This window comes from Osmerus mordax, chromosome 21, assembly GCF_038355195.1.
Source record: "Osmerus mordax isolate fOsmMor3 chromosome 21, fOsmMor3.pri, whole genome shotgun sequence".
Taxonomy (NCBI): Eukaryota; Metazoa; Chordata; class Actinopteri; order Osmeriformes; family Osmeridae; genus Osmerus; species Osmerus mordax.
The window spans coordinates 5,811,683-5,829,411 of record NC_090070.1 but is presented as its reverse complement, the minus strand read 5'-3'; the positions used below and the strand labels follow the sequence as shown (position 1 = coordinate 5,829,411).

The 17,729-nt window shown below is 48.0% G+C and overlaps 2 protein-coding genes across 3 annotated transcripts; both read left to right on the top strand.

Annotated features, from left to right (window-relative positions):
* The first annotated feature begins 96 nt into the window (after nt 1–96).
* fam161a (FAM161 centrosomal protein A) lies at nt 97–5,258 on the top strand. Its single transcript, XM_067259798.1, has 7 exons — nt 97–246; nt 1,456–1,718; nt 1,983–3,215; nt 3,541–3,708; nt 4,071–4,170; nt 4,492–4,649; nt 4,844–5,258. Exons 1-7 carry the CDS (start codon nt 97–99, stop codon nt 5,256–5,258), a joined length of 2,487 nt encoding a protein of 828 aa, XP_067115899.1.
* Nucleotides 5,259–5,994: 736 nt separating this feature from the next.
* On the top strand, nt 5,995–17,437 carry xpo1a (exportin 1 (CRM1 homolog, yeast) a). Of its 2 annotated transcripts, none has more exons than XM_067259516.1 (25): nt 5,995–6,559; nt 7,156–7,287; nt 7,591–7,692; nt 8,049–8,121; nt 8,290–8,351; nt 8,451–8,495; nt 8,885–9,066; nt 9,294–9,342; nt 9,470–9,589; nt 10,019–10,147; nt 10,383–10,541; nt 10,765–10,962; nt 11,360–11,498; nt 11,805–11,986; nt 12,543–12,699; nt 12,952–13,115; nt 13,444–13,578; nt 13,896–14,079; nt 14,397–14,503; nt 14,607–14,801; nt 14,927–15,095; nt 15,356–15,490; nt 15,808–15,967; nt 16,222–16,318; nt 16,435–17,437. In XM_067259516.1, exons 2-25 carry the CDS (start codon nt 7,162–7,164, stop codon nt 16,579–16,581), a joined length of 3,216 nt encoding a protein of 1,071 aa, XP_067115617.1. In that variant the 5' UTR covers nt 5,995–6,559; nt 7,156–7,161; the 3' UTR covers nt 16,582–17,437. The 2 variants fall into 2 exon arrangements, with proteins under 2 accessions (XP_067115617.1, XP_067115616.1); XM_067259515.1 differs by having other exon boundaries at nt 10,765–10,971.
* Nucleotides 17,438–17,729: the final 292 nt, after the last annotated feature.

The following is a 17,729-nucleotide window of genomic DNA, read 5'->3' as shown; positions in this document are numbered from 1 at the left end:
ACTTTGATGTCCTTTGCTAGGTGCATCTTAGCGTCTCGGTTACTTTGGCATCAACCTAGATAAAGTTGTAAAAAGGGAAGTGTGTAGGGAAAAACTATGGCAAATGCACATCGGGCTAATGTCTTGGTAACATCATGTTTGAAAACACCGGTAGACCCTCACACCAAAGCTCCGTTAGCGCTATACGAACGTGAGCGAGCTCTTCCATATTCGGCCAATATGGACAACCGAGACTATGAAAAAGAGGTAAGAAAACATTCAAATTGCAATTAACGTGTTGTTCAAAAAAACTTCTGTGACCAGATTTGATTTGTAATATTTTTGGCTGCTATTAGAATCCGGATATTGCGATGGGGTAACAACATATAATTCAACCTAACCAACAACCTCAAAACAAATACTCCGTATTTGCTGTAGCACAGGCTATTTTATAACATTAAATTTATATGTTAGAAAATAAATAATGGACTATTACTTTTCAAATTTGTGCTTATACTTTTACAAGAAAAACCAAACATTACATAAAACTTGGCATGAATTTGAGATGGCATGGAAAAATACATAAACACTAAGATTAGGATTAAGTATTTGGATTTCCGTATTTGGATTTAATCTATGAAAAAATAATTTACACTAAAAAGGTAACAATCACTGACCATTGACTGTTTTCAGGTCAACCTGTCTGAGGAGGGATTTAACCTGCATAATTTGTAGGTCTAACTATTTCTGGCTTTCTTCTTTGACTAGATTACCCTGACGTCACAGTAGGCCGATAATCCTAAATTTCCTACCGACAACAATGTTTCAAATCCCCTTGGTGTCTTTGCCTCCATACACTGTTCTTAATAATAATTTTATATATATATATAATTTAGTATTGATGTTTTTAATATTAGTATTAATCGTTGTGCTATTTCTCAGAAGAAACTGTGGTGAGAAGATGGAGGTAGAATACCGGTGTCAGTTGAACAGTTCCTCCTTTGTCACACACACTCCCACCTCCTGTGTGCTTTACCATCTGGCCAACCTGAAGGAGCATGTGTGTGTGGACTGGAGAGGGGGGAGGGGGTAATAAGCTTAGGCCTCAGGGAGCCACTTCATATTATGCTTCTTATTTTGTGCCTCAGTCTGTCACCTGTACATTCAACAAGTTGTACTGTGTTCTAAAATGTACAGCCGGTAGCCTAGATCTCGTCAAATGGCGTCTCTTGCTAAATCATTTAGGATCAATGCAGTCCACAACCAGCGCATCCAGCTTGCCCATGCTTACCTGGAGGACATTTTGTATTTTATATGTACATGACAAATCCCACATCTCCATGTTTCCCACATTTGGCAAATGCAGAGTGCTGCAGCGTGAGGGTTAGGATCACCAAAGCAAAGTCTCAGGCCCAGTTTTCCCACCCCGATATTCCATTCTCATCACGTTCCATCTGTGTTCGTCCAACCTACCAGATGGAGTATGATGACTCGGGGTCTGAGCTAGGGGAGGGGGACGCCCTGGGGAAGGGCAGCCCCCTGAGGATCAAGGACTACCGGGTGACTGGGGACCACATCGACCTGCGCGAGTTCTACTTCTCCAACGAGGAGTACTACCGCAAGCTGGAGGAGCTGAAGAGGTCCCACCTGTGCACCATGGCTGAACTGGAGAGCATGTACCGCAAGAAGCTGGAGCTCAAAGGGGTGGTGCCTCTCGATGATGTGGAGGGGGCGCACAGGTTTGTCCTCCTTTCCTTCATTTGTTTGGGGTAATCCATCCAAAGAAGCTGTAGGTAAATATCGCCAAGTGCTCCTTTTCTGGATTATCTTAATTCTTGAAGTCGGTTTTTTTAATAGATTTGATGTTTTTTTGGGACTGAAGGAAAAATTAAGTTATGAGTTCTGTTTATTAATATATTCAGTCCAGAGCAGGGAGTTAGGGATTTTATGAGCTGCTCTACTGTTAAGTCATAAGTTACGTTTCTGCTTATGTCTTTCACCAGACTTCCGTGGATGAAGGGTAGCCCAGCTGCCATACGTCGTTTGAAGAAGTCTCACTCTGCCCTGGAGCTGAGGAGAGGCTCCGGAGTGACGGACACGTCGGACGAGGAAGGCGCCACCGACGCCAATGTAGAGAAAGGCTTACTATCCTCTCCCAAGGAGCACATCAAGAACATGTGGCAGGACTTCAAGTTGTCCCCTCGCCACCTCCACCTATCCTCCTCCTCGCTCCAGAGCCTGCCGGGGGATCGAAAGGGCGCCAAGGGTCTCAAAGGCCGCAAGAAGGGACGGAAAGATGCCGAGTTGGAACCCTCGAAACCCAGGGTGACCGTTCCCAAGCCCTTCCACATGACGGTCCGCGAGGCCGACAAGCGCCGGCACGGCGTCAAGACCCGCTCCGAGGTCGAGCTGGAGAACGCCGACCTGCGTCGTCAGTTGGAGGAGCTCACCGAGTGCCAGCGCAAGTTCCGCGCCAGCCCCATGCCCGCCCACGTGCGCCTGCATCTCTTTGAGGAGCTCCAGGAGCGCGATGAGGAGCGCCGGAGGACCATGAAGGAGCGGGAGGAACGCCGGCACAGAGCCACCCAGCGCCCCTTCAGTTTCCTGGAGCGCGAGCGCCGGAAGAAGGAGCAGAGGGAGGAGCAGCTGCGCCACCTCCAGCCGCCGTCCGACCAGGAGAGAGTGAAGCCTTTCAAGGCCAAGCCGGTGCCCAAGGCGGTGTACGAAGCGGCGTCCGGCGAGCAGATGAAGGAGGAGCAGCTGTACCGCGCCATCAAGATGCAGATGAGGGCCAAGGAGATGCTCCACAGCGCCTCCATGCCCCCGAGCATGCTGGCGCGCAGGCTCATCGATAGGAGGCGGGCCAAGGGGGATGGGGAGGAGTCCGAGGAGGACAACAGCTCCCCCCACAGGCCAAAGATAAACACGGAGGTACCGGACTTCGACGCCAGCTACAGAAGGTTCCAGAAGCAGCTGGAGAACCGACGGGATGTGAAACCCCTGACCACCTGCGAGCCTTTCCAGCTGAGGACTTCGCAGATCGCCTCGCACCGCGAACGCGTCCTGGATGACATCGATAAGGAGCAGAGCAGCCCACGGGCCACACGGTGGCCTTATGTCAGCCCCAGGCTTACACACACTCCTAACTCCTCCCTTTGTTCCTCCCTCTCGGGCAGCCTGGAGCTCCTGCCGGCCAAAGTCACGGATGCCGCCAAAAAACGCCAAGAGGCCGTAAGGTACCCATCTAGGTCACCCAGGAGTCAATCCTTTTTAGATGAGCTCCTGAGAGTCTCAGATCTCCGGTTCTCTCTTTAAAAATAGCTTTGTTTTTTTTTTACTCTTGTCTTTAAGACCCCTGATTGGATGATATCATGTGGACCCATCCCCTCCTTTTTTCCACTTCCTGGTTCCTTTAAAATCCTTTGCCCGCTCCATTGACACTGACATTGTTCGCTCCCTCTAGCTCCTTTGTACATCCCTGGCCTCTTGTTCCCCAAAAGACCAACCCTACCCCTTACCACCCTCGCTCATCTGCCACTAAGACTTTTTCTCCTTGAGTAGAAAGGTACTTGAACAGAGGAAGAAGGCTGAAGAGGAGGAGGAGAGCTGGAAGGAGAGACAAAAGCAAAGGGAGAAGAAGCTCCAGAAGGTGGTGTCCAAACGGGCCCAAGCAAACGACCCACACCTGGCCCTGTCTCAAACTTGCCAGACCAAACTCAAGCAGTTCAGGTACCCAGATATCTCAAAGGGGCAAACCAGTTCTGCATTTAGACCTTTACACAAAAACATCCTTTGTCCCAACACCCCAAGCCATATTTCCATTATAAATAAACGGCATATCCATCCTTTATTTATTTTAATATTAAAAAAATACTGTCATAAGTCGACCTTTGTCCTTGTGTTGCTGTATAGTAAAAGTAGTAGTTGTGTTAGTTTTAATAGTATTGCAATAAAAAAATCACATTTTCAAAGTGTAGGTTGTTTGACCAGCATTATTTTGTTAACTTCTACTATGGCTCTAATGCTTAGGTTTGGGTTGAATGTATCTGCTTTGGGAAGACAGGGGGTTTTAAGAGTATGTTGGGTAACAGGAAACAAGACCTTCAACGCAGGAAGGAGTATAAGGAGGAGATGAAGGAGATGCAACAGAGGGTGAAGGGGAGGCCTCTGCTCTTGGAACAAGTTGCGCAGGTAAAACATTTACAAACAGTAGTCTAGATATATTTATACCCTAGTCCTTTAGTTTGACATAAAAAATAAAATAAAAAACGTCCTTGATTTAAATTGAGGTCTTATCTGTCTCTATATCAAAGGAGGGATGGAAAAATGTACGCTTTTTGTGTTAAATCAGGCCCCACACATGACAAAAACAAGCAACAAACACAGTTGCGACACAGAAATGCACTCCCTCAGAAACAAAATACTGAAGACTGAGATGTGCCGAAGTGTACATAGGCTATTTTCATGGCAGATGAGCTCATCCTAGGTATTTTCTCATGTGTCCGGGTACAGAGGAATGCCAAGCAGGCGGCAGAGAAGCGCTACACGGATGCTCTGCGGGGCTGCGGACTGAGTGAGGACTTTGTCAGCAGCAAGGTGCCCATGGCTCGGCGCCCAGACAGCTGTGATTCAGCACGTAGGGCCTCCTCCTGCAGCGATTCCAAACAAAGGTAGACTTTTGCCTGGTACCCAAGTCATAGATGGCATTATGATGCAAAGACATTTAATTTTTAAAGATGTCTACTTCATTGAGATTTAAGATGGGTACACTTTTGTACCCATGTTGGTGCCTTATGACAGTCACTTTTTTTCTTCTTCTAAAGTTATGAAATATGCGTCACTTTCTTTCCATTTTGTCTTTCAGTGATGACTTAGATGTACCTGTTGTCTACAATAAGGTCTACCTTGATGACTACCCAGATGATGATGAAGATATGTTGGACCAAGAAGCAGAGGAAGGTCTTACAAAGACTCCAAGAGATGAGTCAGGGTCCAAAACAGGAGACCACGATGGAGCCGACAAAGGGTCAGACAATGGTCATTATTCAGACGATGACCATCACTCTCAAGGAGTATACCACTATTCAGATGACGATGAACATTATTCAGAGGACAGTGAGCAGAATTTATCTGGAGATGACAGAAACGAGGAAAGGGACATCATTAAAAAATGCCAGAGTCAACTAAGCAACAGAAGCAGCCAGCACAGCCGAAGCAGTCACTACTCGGAGAGAGATGGGGAAAGCAGAGCAATATCGGACAAAAACTGTGAAGATTAGGAGTAAGTGTGTTTACATAGTTATAAATAGATATCATCTGGCAGTGTCCTCACAGTGAGATAAATGTCATTCGGTAATCTGTTCCTGTGAATTAGGCATACATGTACCGGTAATAATGTGAATATTTAACCAGTAGAATTTCATGGAATCCTATGTATTGTGTGATTGAAATAGAATGGTTGATCCAAAACACTGAAAAATGTGTTTATTTAAATGTATTTAAAGTTAAATAATTATATAGGCATATGCCTTTTGGATAGTTATGTCAACGATATAATTGACAAATTATGTGCATGATTTGGTATATTTACAAACATTGGACCGACCTCTTAACAACTTATAAGTCAGCATGACTGTGTATAAAAATGTGAGTTTTAATGAGGAAACCAAAGTAACCTGCTCCAAAATAAAGGAAACGTTCGTCAAAATTTCAACGTTTCTTGTTTTAATATACTCAGATGAAATAATTGATGGGGGAGGGTCCCAACATTTTTGCCAAACCTTCAACCAAGGACAAACACAACCGCATGGGCTGAGAGGGATGAAAAGACAGAGTGACAAAGTCGACAGCCTGTAAAAAAAATGGACAGTCTATGCAAAATGTATCAACACACCAATCAGATCACGCAAGGGCGTGCACATAGTCCAAATTTTACGCGGCGCCATGGGCCGAAAAACCGAGATGGAATATCCCAGTCTCAACCGGTTTCAACCGGTATTGGGTTTGAAGCATGAGATGAGAGGAAGAGGTGCCTTACACGCTCTTAAACAACCCCGATATCTAATATTATAGACGAGTAGAAACTACAATAAACTCAAGACTCTTTAATATCGTGATTATGAACCGGAATAACGCAAAACGTGTGACTCCTTAAATCTGTGTTAGCTAAGCTAGCTAGCTAGCCAGGGAACCCAAGTCATCATTGACTTTTGAATTAGCAGGCTAACTTGCTAGTCCAACTAGCCGTGAGTTTCTTAATCATAGGATTTTTCTAGTGCAATTCGTGGATACGGTTTTGTGGTAAATGGTCATTTGTGTTAGTGTTGATTATTACACTGAAAGTTCGTTTCAGTGGTAGAACCAAAAGGAGGACATTTTCGCTAGCAGCAAGCTAGTTAGCTTTTTAGCCTGGACGCCAACTGGTAGTCAGTGAATGTCAAGCCCGTGGAACGTGTGCCATGAGATAGCTTGCTTGGCAGCCTCCAGCCTGTCCAGCGTGCATTGGGAAGACAAGATAAAGTTGTTTAACCAGAGCAAGTAATCCTCTAGATTTCCACACTGAAAAGACAGAATAAACCAGGTAAGTTCAGTTGCAGAGCTAGCGAGCAAGGTAGTTGGTTGTTAAGTTTGGGGCTGGTGTGTTGTTATATCAGTTAGCTATGATTTAGCTAACGCTAGCAAGTTAGCCAAATCAGCTACCTTGCTTGCGAGGTGGTTGCTTGGCTTTTTAATCACAAGATTTTTGTACCACCATTTTAACACCAATATAAAACATGATGCGAGTGAATGGACATTATCATTCAATTAATTGATTTATATGATCCATACCAGTTAAATCCACATCTACAGCTAGCAGTACCCAGTCTCATATTGGAAGGAGGGAGGGGTTGCTAAAGCACAGGTTTCTTCTGACCACACTGTGTCGCCTTTTCTCAGAAAAATACAATCACGCTTGTTGGCTTTTGTCGTCAGTGAGGCAGGGAGTGATGTAATTTCACCTACCCTCAACATTTCACCCACTAACGTGGGTGGATTAAATACTCGGGGTAGCAACGCTAGCTCCACGAGGAACTTGAAAAGGAAAGCTTGTGCTGGCTTCTGGTTATAAGAAGTTGTACTAAGGCTCTTGTGTTTTCTCCCTTTACCCCAAACACTGCTCCCCCCCCCTCATTCTAGAGCTCTATGCCAGCAAACATGACAATGTTGGCGGACCATGCAGCCAGACAGCTGCTTGACTTCAGTCAAAAACTTGACATCAATCTGCTGGACAATGTGGTCAACTCCATGTACTATGACATCGGATCCCAGGTGAGAACCACTTGACGTGGTATTATCAAGGACTGATACCAGCGGCCAGAAAAAGCATTTCCATGGTTACTTTCAGGCAGTTATTGTAAAATGAAAATGTTTTTAACTGACTTGCCTGGGAAATCAAAACCTATGTGTATATAACACACACAATGCATACACAGGCCAAGTATTCGAGCTCTATCCATCAAATGTAAAAATTGCATCTCCCAAGGAAATGGTTTTGATATCCAGAATGTTGAAATCGCAAAGTCCCGGATTCCCACATCACTTACAAACTGTTTTCTCACCTGACTTCCACAGCAAAGAATGGCCCAGGAGGTGCTGACCAACCTTAAGGACCATCCTGATGCCTGGACCAGGGTGGACACCATCTTGGAGTTCTCACAGAACATGAAGACGAAAGTATGTCTGCGTTCTGACTATTCCCATGTTACATCATAATCTCTGTCCAACTCCATTGGATGTGTCAAAAGTTCACTTCGAAGTAATGCTTCTGCAAATCAGAAACAGATTTATCTTGTATTCTGGTGTCTTCAGACATGTTCTATATTTTTTTTGTGTGTGTGCAGAAATATTTAAGGGCATGAAATAAACATCCAATTTATGGAATGAAAACTGTCCTTAAGCTAATTAGAAGCATTACGTTGTGTGCTTGTTGGCTCTCCAGCGTTTATCCTCTTGATAGATGCAGGTCTTACTCGTGTTTGTTGTGTTACTGAAGCCTAAACCCTGAGTCTCTCTCCCTGCATCTGTTCCAGTACTACGCACTGCAGATTCTTGAGACGGTGATCAAAACACGCTGGAAGATTCTCCCCAGAAATCAATGTGATGGTAAAAAATAAAATAATACACACACACACACACACACACATATATATATATATATGTGAGTCAGGTTTATTTTGTTGACAGAAATTCAAGTTCATCTAATCGTCAATGTGTTTTGTAGCCGTCTAGATATCTTTGTTGGAGGATAAAACATGTCCTCACGTTTTTCAGGAATTAAGAAGTATGTCGTCGGGCTGATAATCAAGACCTCGTCTGACGCCGCAAACGTTGAGGTAAATGTTGTGTTTTCCCTTCTCATATTGAATTGGATGAGGGGCACAGAGGGGTGTGCACTGTGGGTTTCAACCGTTTCCTTATTTTGTGTGTCGCAGAAAGAGGGGGTGTACATCGCCAAACTCAACATGATTCTCGTTCAGGTAAACAAGACCAATCCGCCGTTAGTCACCATCATCAATTCAGAACTACACACAAGGACAAATAAACACATGCAAACATGCATAAATACATACATCATTAAATAATACTGAAAGTGGATTGTGTATCTCACACATTTCCACCTCCCTTCATTTCACAAGTGTTCAGGGAGTTGAAAGGGATTTGGAACGGGGCCAAACCAAACCAATTCCGACAAGCCGCCTCCTCCCTCCCATGCCTCCCACGTCACCCCCTTTCTTTCATTCGAAACCCATTAGCTGCTGTTCTAGACCTGCGTCCCACTGCACCCACCATACCCCGCTGATGCGAAAGCTCTTTGAAACGCATTAGCCCGCTCCCCCTCTCACCGCCTCGCCCTGCCCTCCTGTAGATCCTGAAGCAGGAGTGGCCCAAGCACTGGCCCACCTTCATCAGCGACATTGTGGGGGCCAGCCGCACCAGCGAGAGCCTCTGCCAGAACAACATGATCATCCTCAAGCTGCTCAGCGAGGAGGTGTTTGACTTCTCCAGCGGCCAGATGACCCAGGTCAAGGCCAAGCACCTGAAGGATAGGTACGCCAGAAGCCAGGAACACCATCATTATCTGAATAATAATGATGCGATGGGTATTTTACTCTTTTACTCAGTAAAGGGTATTTTTATCTATTATACTCTAGCAGAGGAGAAAAATGGTGGCATGTTTTTCGTTTTCTACACTAAGCACACTAACAAATGGCTAGATGTGCTGCTTTGTGAAAACCTGATGAATCTGCGTTCTTTTCTTTGTCCCCTCTTTCCAGCATGTGCAACGAATTCTCCCAGATATTCCAGCTTTGCCAGTTCGTCATGGTAAGCGATTCGACTTTCAACTTCCTCCTTGGCCTGTATGTCCAGACTGGTCCTCCTCTCCTCCTCCTCCTCTGGAGTCCTAACACACCACCCTGAACACCTCTCCCAACATCTACCTCTGTGACAGGAAAACTCCCAGAATGCCCCTCTGGTCCAGGCCACCCTGGAGACTCTGCTGCGCTTCCTGAACTGGATCCCCCTGGGGTACATCTTCGAGACCAAACTGATCAGCACCCTGGTGTACAAGGTAGAGACCACACAGCCTGATAACCCTCCTGTCCTGTAAGGCACGCCATCTGCCACAGCTGTGCAAATAAATCCCAAATACCCGGGAGTAGTGCTCGAGAGCCCTTATCTGATTTCAGAGGCAGCTTTATTGTATTTTCACGTTGGTCTCAATGTACTCGCACAGAAATAGAAGTTTGAAAAAAATGATATATTCACATCTTGTTTACTTTAAGATAGATGAGCTGGTGGCAGTGTACCCTCTTACAAAGGTGCTCTGCAGGGGTAAAGCTTGCTAGCGTGTAAGAAACGAAGGGAAAAAAATTGCAGATTGCAGATTAACGACCTCAGCTGTAGCGTCTTGGCCCGAGGGCATTCACACATACAAAGTCGACAGTTGTAAAGCAACCAAGAAATCAGTCGCGAGCCTGCTTCTGTTTTGCACTCGTAGTTCTTGAACGTGCCCATGTTTCGCAACGTGACGCTGAAGTGCCTGACGGAGATCGCCGGGGTGAGCGTCAACCAGTACGAGGAGCAGTTTGTCAACCTGTTCACCCTCACCATGTGTCAGCTCAAACAGGTATGTGGTGCGTGTGTGTGTGTGTGTGTGTGTGTGTGTGTGTGTGTGTGTGAAAATTCACACATTGTCACTGTGTCACTCGCACTGTCTCACACACTCAAAATTCACTCAATTAAAACCTGAATCAAAGCCCTTGTTAGTACTGGTGCTCTCAGTTTCTCACCGATGCCTTCAATTGCGGATCCGGTGGATGAGAAGTTCCATGTGTGAATGTTGATTGTCCCCCTCTCCTCAGATGCTGCCCCTGAACACCAACATCCGGCTGGCCTACGCCAACGGGAAGGACGACGAGCAGAACTTCATCCAGAACCTCAGCCTGTTCCTCTGCACCTTCCTCAAGGAGCACGGCCAGCTCATCGAGAAGAGGCCCAACCTGAGGGAGACTCTGATGGAGGTACGGTGCCCCCCCCACACACACACACACACACACAGGCCACCTGGACAATAATGATAATAATAGTAATGTATTTATTTAGCAGACACTTTTATCCAAAGCGACGTACAGTACAGGGGAGGATTTGAACCTTTTGATCGGCCGTCAATTGCTCTCACCACAGAGCTTTACCGTGGCTTCTTATTGTGAAACTAAACAGCAATGCCCCCCCCCCGTCCTCCAGGCCCTCCACTACATGCTGCTGGTGTCGGAGGTGGAGGAGACGGAGATCTTCAAGATCTGCCTTGAGTACTGGAACCACCTGGCGGCCGAGCTGTACCGGGAGAGCCCCTTCTCCACCTCCACCTCCCCGCTGCTCTCCGGCAGCCAGCACTTTGACGTGCCGCCCCGACGCCACCTCTACCTGCCCGTGCTCTCCAAGGTGGGGGAGGTGTGCAACTGTCTTGCGCGCTCTCTCACTCTCTCACTCATACACACGCACGCTCACTCAGGCACACACGAACATGCTCTCTCCCATACACAGTTCCAGTTTGTGGCCGACATGGTGTTTACCTCCTGTCTGTCTTATGTTTAGTGGCGCACACACGTGATGTGCTCTCTCACACACACAGAAACACAGAACAAACACGTTCACAATGATGGGCAACTACTTTTCCTCACCCAGTTGATGGACACCACACACACACACACACACACACACACTGCCCACTAGCCTAGCCCACAGCTCATGGACAAACACCGGGTCAGTGGTTTCTGTGATATTAAACCCCCCCCTCCCTTTGTGGTCTTGACCCCACCACCTCCCTCCCTCTCTCCAGGTGCGTCTGTTGATGGTGAGCCGAATGGCCAAGCCCGAGGAGGTGCTGGTGGTGGAGAACGACCAGGGGGAGGTGGTCCGCGAGTTCATGAAGGACACAGACTCCATCAACCTCTACAAGAACATGAGGGAGACTCTGGGTGAGAGCAGGACCCCCACACACACACACGCATACACACGCCGCCTATGCATGCGGGACATGTCCTCAGCCGACTCCTCACTCTGCTGTAGTCTACAGATTGTTGTTGTTTATTTGCATCTTCGAGATTCGCTCTCCCTCTTCAGACACGTGTTTTTCCATTGATGAGCAGTTGAGTCAGCTAGCACTCACCTCCCTCAGGGATACTCATCCAGTGTAGGGTTACACACACACACACACACACACACACACACACACACACACACACACACGTATAACAGATATCCCCCCCACCCCCTCCCTGCAGTGTACCTGACCCATCTGGACTACGCCGATACGGAGCGCATTATGACGGAGAAGCTGCACAACCAGGTGAACGGCACCGAGTGGTCGTGGAGGAACCTGAACACGCTGTGCTGGGCCATCGGCTCCATCAGCGGGGCCATGCACGAGGAGGACGAGAAGAGGTTTCTGGTCACCGTCATCAAGGTGAGCGCGCCGCTCACACCGGCCAGTGAATGTGACATTAGACCAGCCACTGGAGAGATTACCCTACATTGTTTTTGGGCTGGTGAGGAGTAGATCTACTAGCCTCTTGCACATTTCACCAGCGTTTGGCTGGTGGATGATGCTAATTTTGTGCGCTGCACGTGTGCCCACAGGAACTCAGTCAGGCGTTGAGAAACACTCACTCGGTTGTTAGGATACTTGTTTATACCGGTTTGTGGCGCGCAACCAAAGACCCTGACGAGCACACACACTGGTCAAGGTAGCCATGGTTTCTAAACATGGAAATACTGGACTGAACCCTGAACCCTAGCACCGACCATTAACCGGCCGAGTAAATAAATCATTTAAGTAGTCACTAACTGACATGCGTTCTGCACACTGACACGACAACAAAAAAACACAACTGGACAACAACCCTAACTCATGGGACAGAGACAACCACCACACACACACACACACACACACACTTCCACTATCTCCCCACGTGTTGCTGACCGGATCCCTCGTCTGTGCTCCCTCCCTCCCTCTCCCCCAGGACCTGCTGGGCCTGTGCGAGCAGAAGCGGGGCAAGGACAACAAGGCCATCATCGCCTCCAACATCATGTACATCGTGGGCCAGTACCCCCGCTTCCTGCGCGCCCACTGGAAGTTCCTCAAGACGGTCGTCAACAAGCTCTTTGAGTTCATGCACGGTGAGCAGGCCGGGGTGGCGAGCACCGCAGCGGCACTCGGTCCATCCCAGGGGATGGACTGTGTTGAAGCTGTGAAAGAGGTCATGATGACGGGGCGCCCCCGGTGGCTCGCCGGTCTAACTACGCGCCCCGCGGCGGCCTGGGTTAGAATCTGGCCCGGGCTCTTTACCGCATGACATTCTCTCTCTCTTTTCCCACAATTCCTGTCTGTCACTCACTGACCGCCTGTCGTCCCCACCGTCCCGCCCCCAGAGACCCACGACGGCGTGCAGGACATGGCGTGCGACACCTTCATCAAGATCGCCCAGAAGTGCCGGCGCCACTTTGTGCAGGTGCAGGTGGGCGAGGTGATGCCCTTCATCGACGAGATCCTCAACAACATCAACACCATCATCTGCGACCTGCAGCCGCAACAGGTAACACGGTTAAACACGTCAAACGTTGCCGGGTTTTTTTTGCAGATGCTTTTATCCAAAGTGACTTAAAAGAAGGGATTACCGGGAATACTGAGTGTACTTATCGTTACTTTTTGGGAACGTTTACATATTCTTTAGTCTATATAGTTTACACTTATAAGACAGGGAAAGGTAGCATAGTGAAAGTTTACTAAGCCCAATGTGTGGTGTTGACACCAGACAGGACTTCAATACCTCTAACCATACCCCTTCTTAGCCTACGTTGCCTTGTTGGTTGAAGGCTCGTCTTAACCCCCCCCCCCCCCCCCCCTCCGGCTCTCCCCCTCAGGTGCACACGTTCTACGAGGCGGTGGGCTACATGATCGGGGCCCAAACGGACCAGGCAGTGCAGGAGCACCTGATCGAGAAGTACATGCTGCTGCCCAACCAGGTGTGGGACAGCATCATCCAGCAGGCCACCAAGGTGAGCAGCCGTCCAGACCACACAACACCACCACCACCAGTTAACCATCACAGTGTATCTAGGGGCGACAGACTAAGGATGCATCTGTTGTTCCGGTAGCCAAAACCAGCCTTTAAACGTCAAAGGAATGTGCTGGGAAATACTGTGTCTTCACATCATCGGTTTGCAAATGAACTGAGAAGATTTGTACACTTTTGGGGGGAACGGAAATTAGGTTTTTCGTCAAAAGGTGTGGCAAACCCCGTACTAGGCGTGTCATCTTCACTCTATTTATGATCCATGGAGTTGACCGTGTCTCCCCTCTCCCTCCCCTCCAGAACGTGGACATCCTGAAGGACGCGGAGACGGTGCGCCAGCTGGGCAGCATCCTGAAGACCAACGTGCGCGCCTGCAAGGCGGTGGGCCACCCCTTCGTGGTGCAGCTGGGGCGCATCTACCTGGACATGCTCAACGTGTACAAGTGCCTGAGCGAGAACATCTCCTCGGCCATCCAGACCAACGGTCAGCACAGTGTGTGTGTCTGTGGCTGTCGGTGTGTGTGGGTGTTGGTGTGTGTGTGGGTGTCAATGTTAGTGGGTATAGGTGATTGACCAACAGAAGCATTTATCAGTTTCTAATGTGTTAGTGCGATTATTGTGACTGTGTACTTAATCTGTAACTATACGACTCCTCAAGTCATTCCAGCAAAACACCCTCCTCGCTATACATGAAAGTAACTGTAACAGCACCAAAACAAACCTGAGGTGCCATAGAAACAAGCTAGCTCCCCCTCCCCCCTCCCTGACCTCCCCTAACCCCATCTCCACTCGGGTCCACAGGAGAGATGGTGACCAAGCAGCCCCTGATCAGAAGTATGAGGACGGTGAAGAGAGAAACTCTGAAGCTGATCTCCGGCTGGGTCAGCCGCTCCAACGACCCCCAGATGGTGAGCCCCCCCTCACACCCAGCTTTCAGAGGAGAAGAGGCCCGTGCGCTCTTGCTTTAGGATTAGGGAACGTCCCATTGTGTTAACTGATTGGTCGTCACAGGTGGGAGAGAACTTCGTCCCGCCCCTCCTGGAGGCGGTGCTGATCGACTACCAGAGGAACGTGCCGGCCGCCCGCGAGCCCGAGGTCCTCAGCACCATGGCGACCATCGTCAACAAGCTGGGCGCCCACATCACCGGCGAGATCCCCAAGATCTTTGACGCCGTCTTTGAGTGCACTTTGAACATGATCAACAAGGTGAGGACATATCCGCCCATATCCAACTACAGCCAGTAAAAACAGCTGGAGGTCTATGTGATTCATTGCTCTATGTGGTTCTACTCCTAAACCCCATCCACCTCTTTCCCCATCGACATGGGCAGGACTTTGAGGAGTACCCCGAGCACAGGACCCACTTCTTCTATCTCCTCCAAGCGGTCAACTCCCAGTGTTTCCCGGCCTTCCTCTCCATTCCCCCGGCCCAGTTCAAGCTGGTGTTGGACTCCATCATCTGGGCCTTCAAACACACCATGAGGAACGTGGCCGACACAGGTCAGCGTCTCCCGTAGATACACCGGCCCACGCTCAGATTGCGCACCCCGTCGGCGACCCTTACAGATCGATGGTCCATTTTTGAACAGGAACGACATCACGAATGAGAGAAACTTCTATTCATCTCATGATGTTTAACAAATGCATACAATGTTGTAGAGAAGGTTGTGCATATTGCAAAGCTCTCTTGAAATCAATTGTTCACAACTTCTCCCTCAAATGCAACGACGATCGTGAACTGTTGGTGACTCCCCACCCAGGTCTTCAGATCCTGTACACGCTGCTCCAGAACGTGGCCCAGGAGGAGGCGGCGGCCCAGAGCTTCTACCAGACCTACTTCTGCGACATCCTGCAGCACATCTTCTCTGTGGTCACCGACACCTCCCACACAGCAGGTGAGCTTGGGGGCGGGGGGGGTGACCCGCCAGGGAGGGAAGGGATCCAAAATTTTCCCACAGAGACCGAACCATTCTGACATGCCTGTTTATTGAGTTGCATGCTTTTTGTGTGCCTCAAATACATACATACTTTTTCAAAATTTGAAGAACGTCGGCATGGGCTTGCGTTTCGCATGGAACAACCCCCTTGGATTTCATTTCAACAGCACGTAACAGCTATTCCACAGTTGTGCTATGCCCCTTTTTTATATATATATATGGAGGGAAAACAAAAAGACTAAACGCCCCTGTCTCCCCCCCATCTCCTCTCCCAGGCCTGACGATGCATGCGTCCATCCTGGCGTACATGTTCAACCTGGTGGAGGAGGGTAAGATCAGCACGACCCTCAGCACGGCCACCCCGGCCACCAACCAGGTGTACGTCCAGGAGTACGTAGCCAACCTGCTCAAGACGGCCTTCCCCCATCTACAAGAGTAAGCAGCCAACCAGCTTTGCTTCTAGAAGTCTGCGTGGGCCATGAGGCATTCTTTTTGAAAGGCTCAAAATCACACACGCACACACTTTAGATTTGATATTCGGTCTCAGAAATGTCTATGGTCGTATGGTTGTATCATAACGTGTGTGTTAAGCCCAGGTAAAAGGAAGAGTAATTTTAATAAATAATAGTTGGAGAGGTTACATATGGGCTGTGTTTTGACCATACCTACCCCCCCTCCTCCTCCCCCAGTGCCCAGGTGAAGGTGTTTGTAACAGGCCTGTTCAGCTTGAACCAGGACATCCCTGCCTTCAAAGAGCACCTTCGGGACTTCCTCGTCCAGATCAAGGTGACCCGCCATGAATCCAAACATGACCCGTTGACCCGACATCTCGTCGATGTCGCCTGCTCTAAACACACACTGCACAAGATGGGCACTAACCCCCTCGCCCTGCTTTCCCACAGGAGTTTGCTGGCGAGGACACCACCGACCTGTTCCTGGAGGAGAGGGAGGCATCTCTACGCCAAGCCCAGGAGGAGAAACACAAGATCCAGATGTCTGTCCCTGGCATCCTCAACCCCCATGAGATCCCCGAGGAGATGTGCGATTGAATACCATCGGAGAAAGCGACAACAAACATGTACAGTTTTGGAAAAAGAGCCCAAGAGAAAGCTGGGAGCTCCTCTTGTCAATAGTGTGTGTGTGCGCGTGTGTGTGTGTGTGTGTGCGTGGGTGTGGGTGTGCGCGCACGTGCGAGTGATTGATTGAGAGGGGGAGGTGGAGGGAAACCGGAGGACCCTCAGCACTCGGTTGTATGTCGACCAAATCAATGCCAATATGTAAATGAGAATTGCGCCCCTAACCCGGGGCCAGCCCCTTTTTTTGCATACGGACGCATTTTATACGGAGACGTTTATGTCATATGATAACACTCTTTCCCTCGCTAATTCAAGCTTTATGTTTGGTCATACTATTATTTGTTTAGATGTGCATGAAGTTGAAAGAATTAAAGATTATTTTTAAACTTCTCTTTCTCTCTCCGCCTATCCCACACAACCCGACCCAACTTGCCCATCCCTATTACCCCATTCAATTTGTTTATATGTAATATACGTTTAAAGCACACAAAGGTTACTCTAAAGTGCTCTAGCGTCAGAAGTTGCTTCGTAGGAAGAGCAGTACTTTTTTTTTTCTTTTTGTCTTCTCTCGAAGGAGCTGCGCGGCACATGTACACTGCAGATGAATGTGAGGTCAATGGTTAGAAATGACGCTGCTTCTTTTGTTGTTTTGTTTGTCAGCAGTTTATTTTTTCCTTGGGACAAGTCAGGGCTTCTGTTTGCACCCAAAACCGACTGCGATGAATTTGGACAAGATTGTTCGATCAAATAGAAGGTTAATGTGCATATCATCCTGTTTGTAAAGCTGTCTTAGTACTATGGGAACATAAAGTTGGTTATTTTTACAAAATGTATGTCTGTGTGTATTTTGTTCCTTTGTTACTGGGTTATTTTGAAATCAACTATATTTGAAATATGAGGGAAGTTAGTATTTGGTAGATTTTTGTTATTAAATTCTTATTAAATAATGAGCTGTTCCATCAGAAATATGCCGTTCCACAGACATGAGTTAACTCTTAGAAAAAAAGCTACAGTTTTAAGCAATCAATAACATACAATAAATAAACTGACTAGTACTATCTCAATTGTCACACCATCAATCAGAATGCCTAAGAATACTATGAGCATTGCATACGTATTTT

What these genes read in the sequence shown, in the direction of transcription:
- fam161a (XM_067259798.1), top strand. Translation starts at nt 97, where the DNA reads ATGGCAAATGCACATCGGGCTAATGTCTTGGTAACATCATGTTTGAAA. An exon ending in ACCAAACTCAAGCAGTTCAG is followed by an intron (nt 3,709 to 4,070) that starts GTACCCAGATAT and finishes GTTGGGTAACAG; the next exon opens with GAAACAAGACCTTCAACGCA. An exon ending in TGCAGCGATTCCAAACAAAG is followed by an intron (nt 4,650 to 4,843) that starts GTAGACTTTTGC and finishes TTTGTCTTTCAG; the next exon opens with TGATGACTTAGATGTACCTG.
- xpo1a (XM_067259515.1), top strand. Translation starts at nt 7,162, where the DNA reads ATGCCAGCAAACATGACAATGTTGGCGGACCATGCAGCCAGACAGCTG. An exon ending in GCCAAGCACCTGAAGGATAG is followed by an intron (nt 9,067 to 9,293) that starts GTACGCCAGAAG and finishes CCCTCTTTCCAG; the next exon opens with CATGTGCAACGAATTCTCCC. An exon ending in GAACATGAGGGAGACTCTGG is followed by an intron (nt 11,499 to 11,804) that starts GTGAGAGCAGGA and finishes CCCTCCCTGCAG; the next exon opens with TGTACCTGACCCATCTGGAC.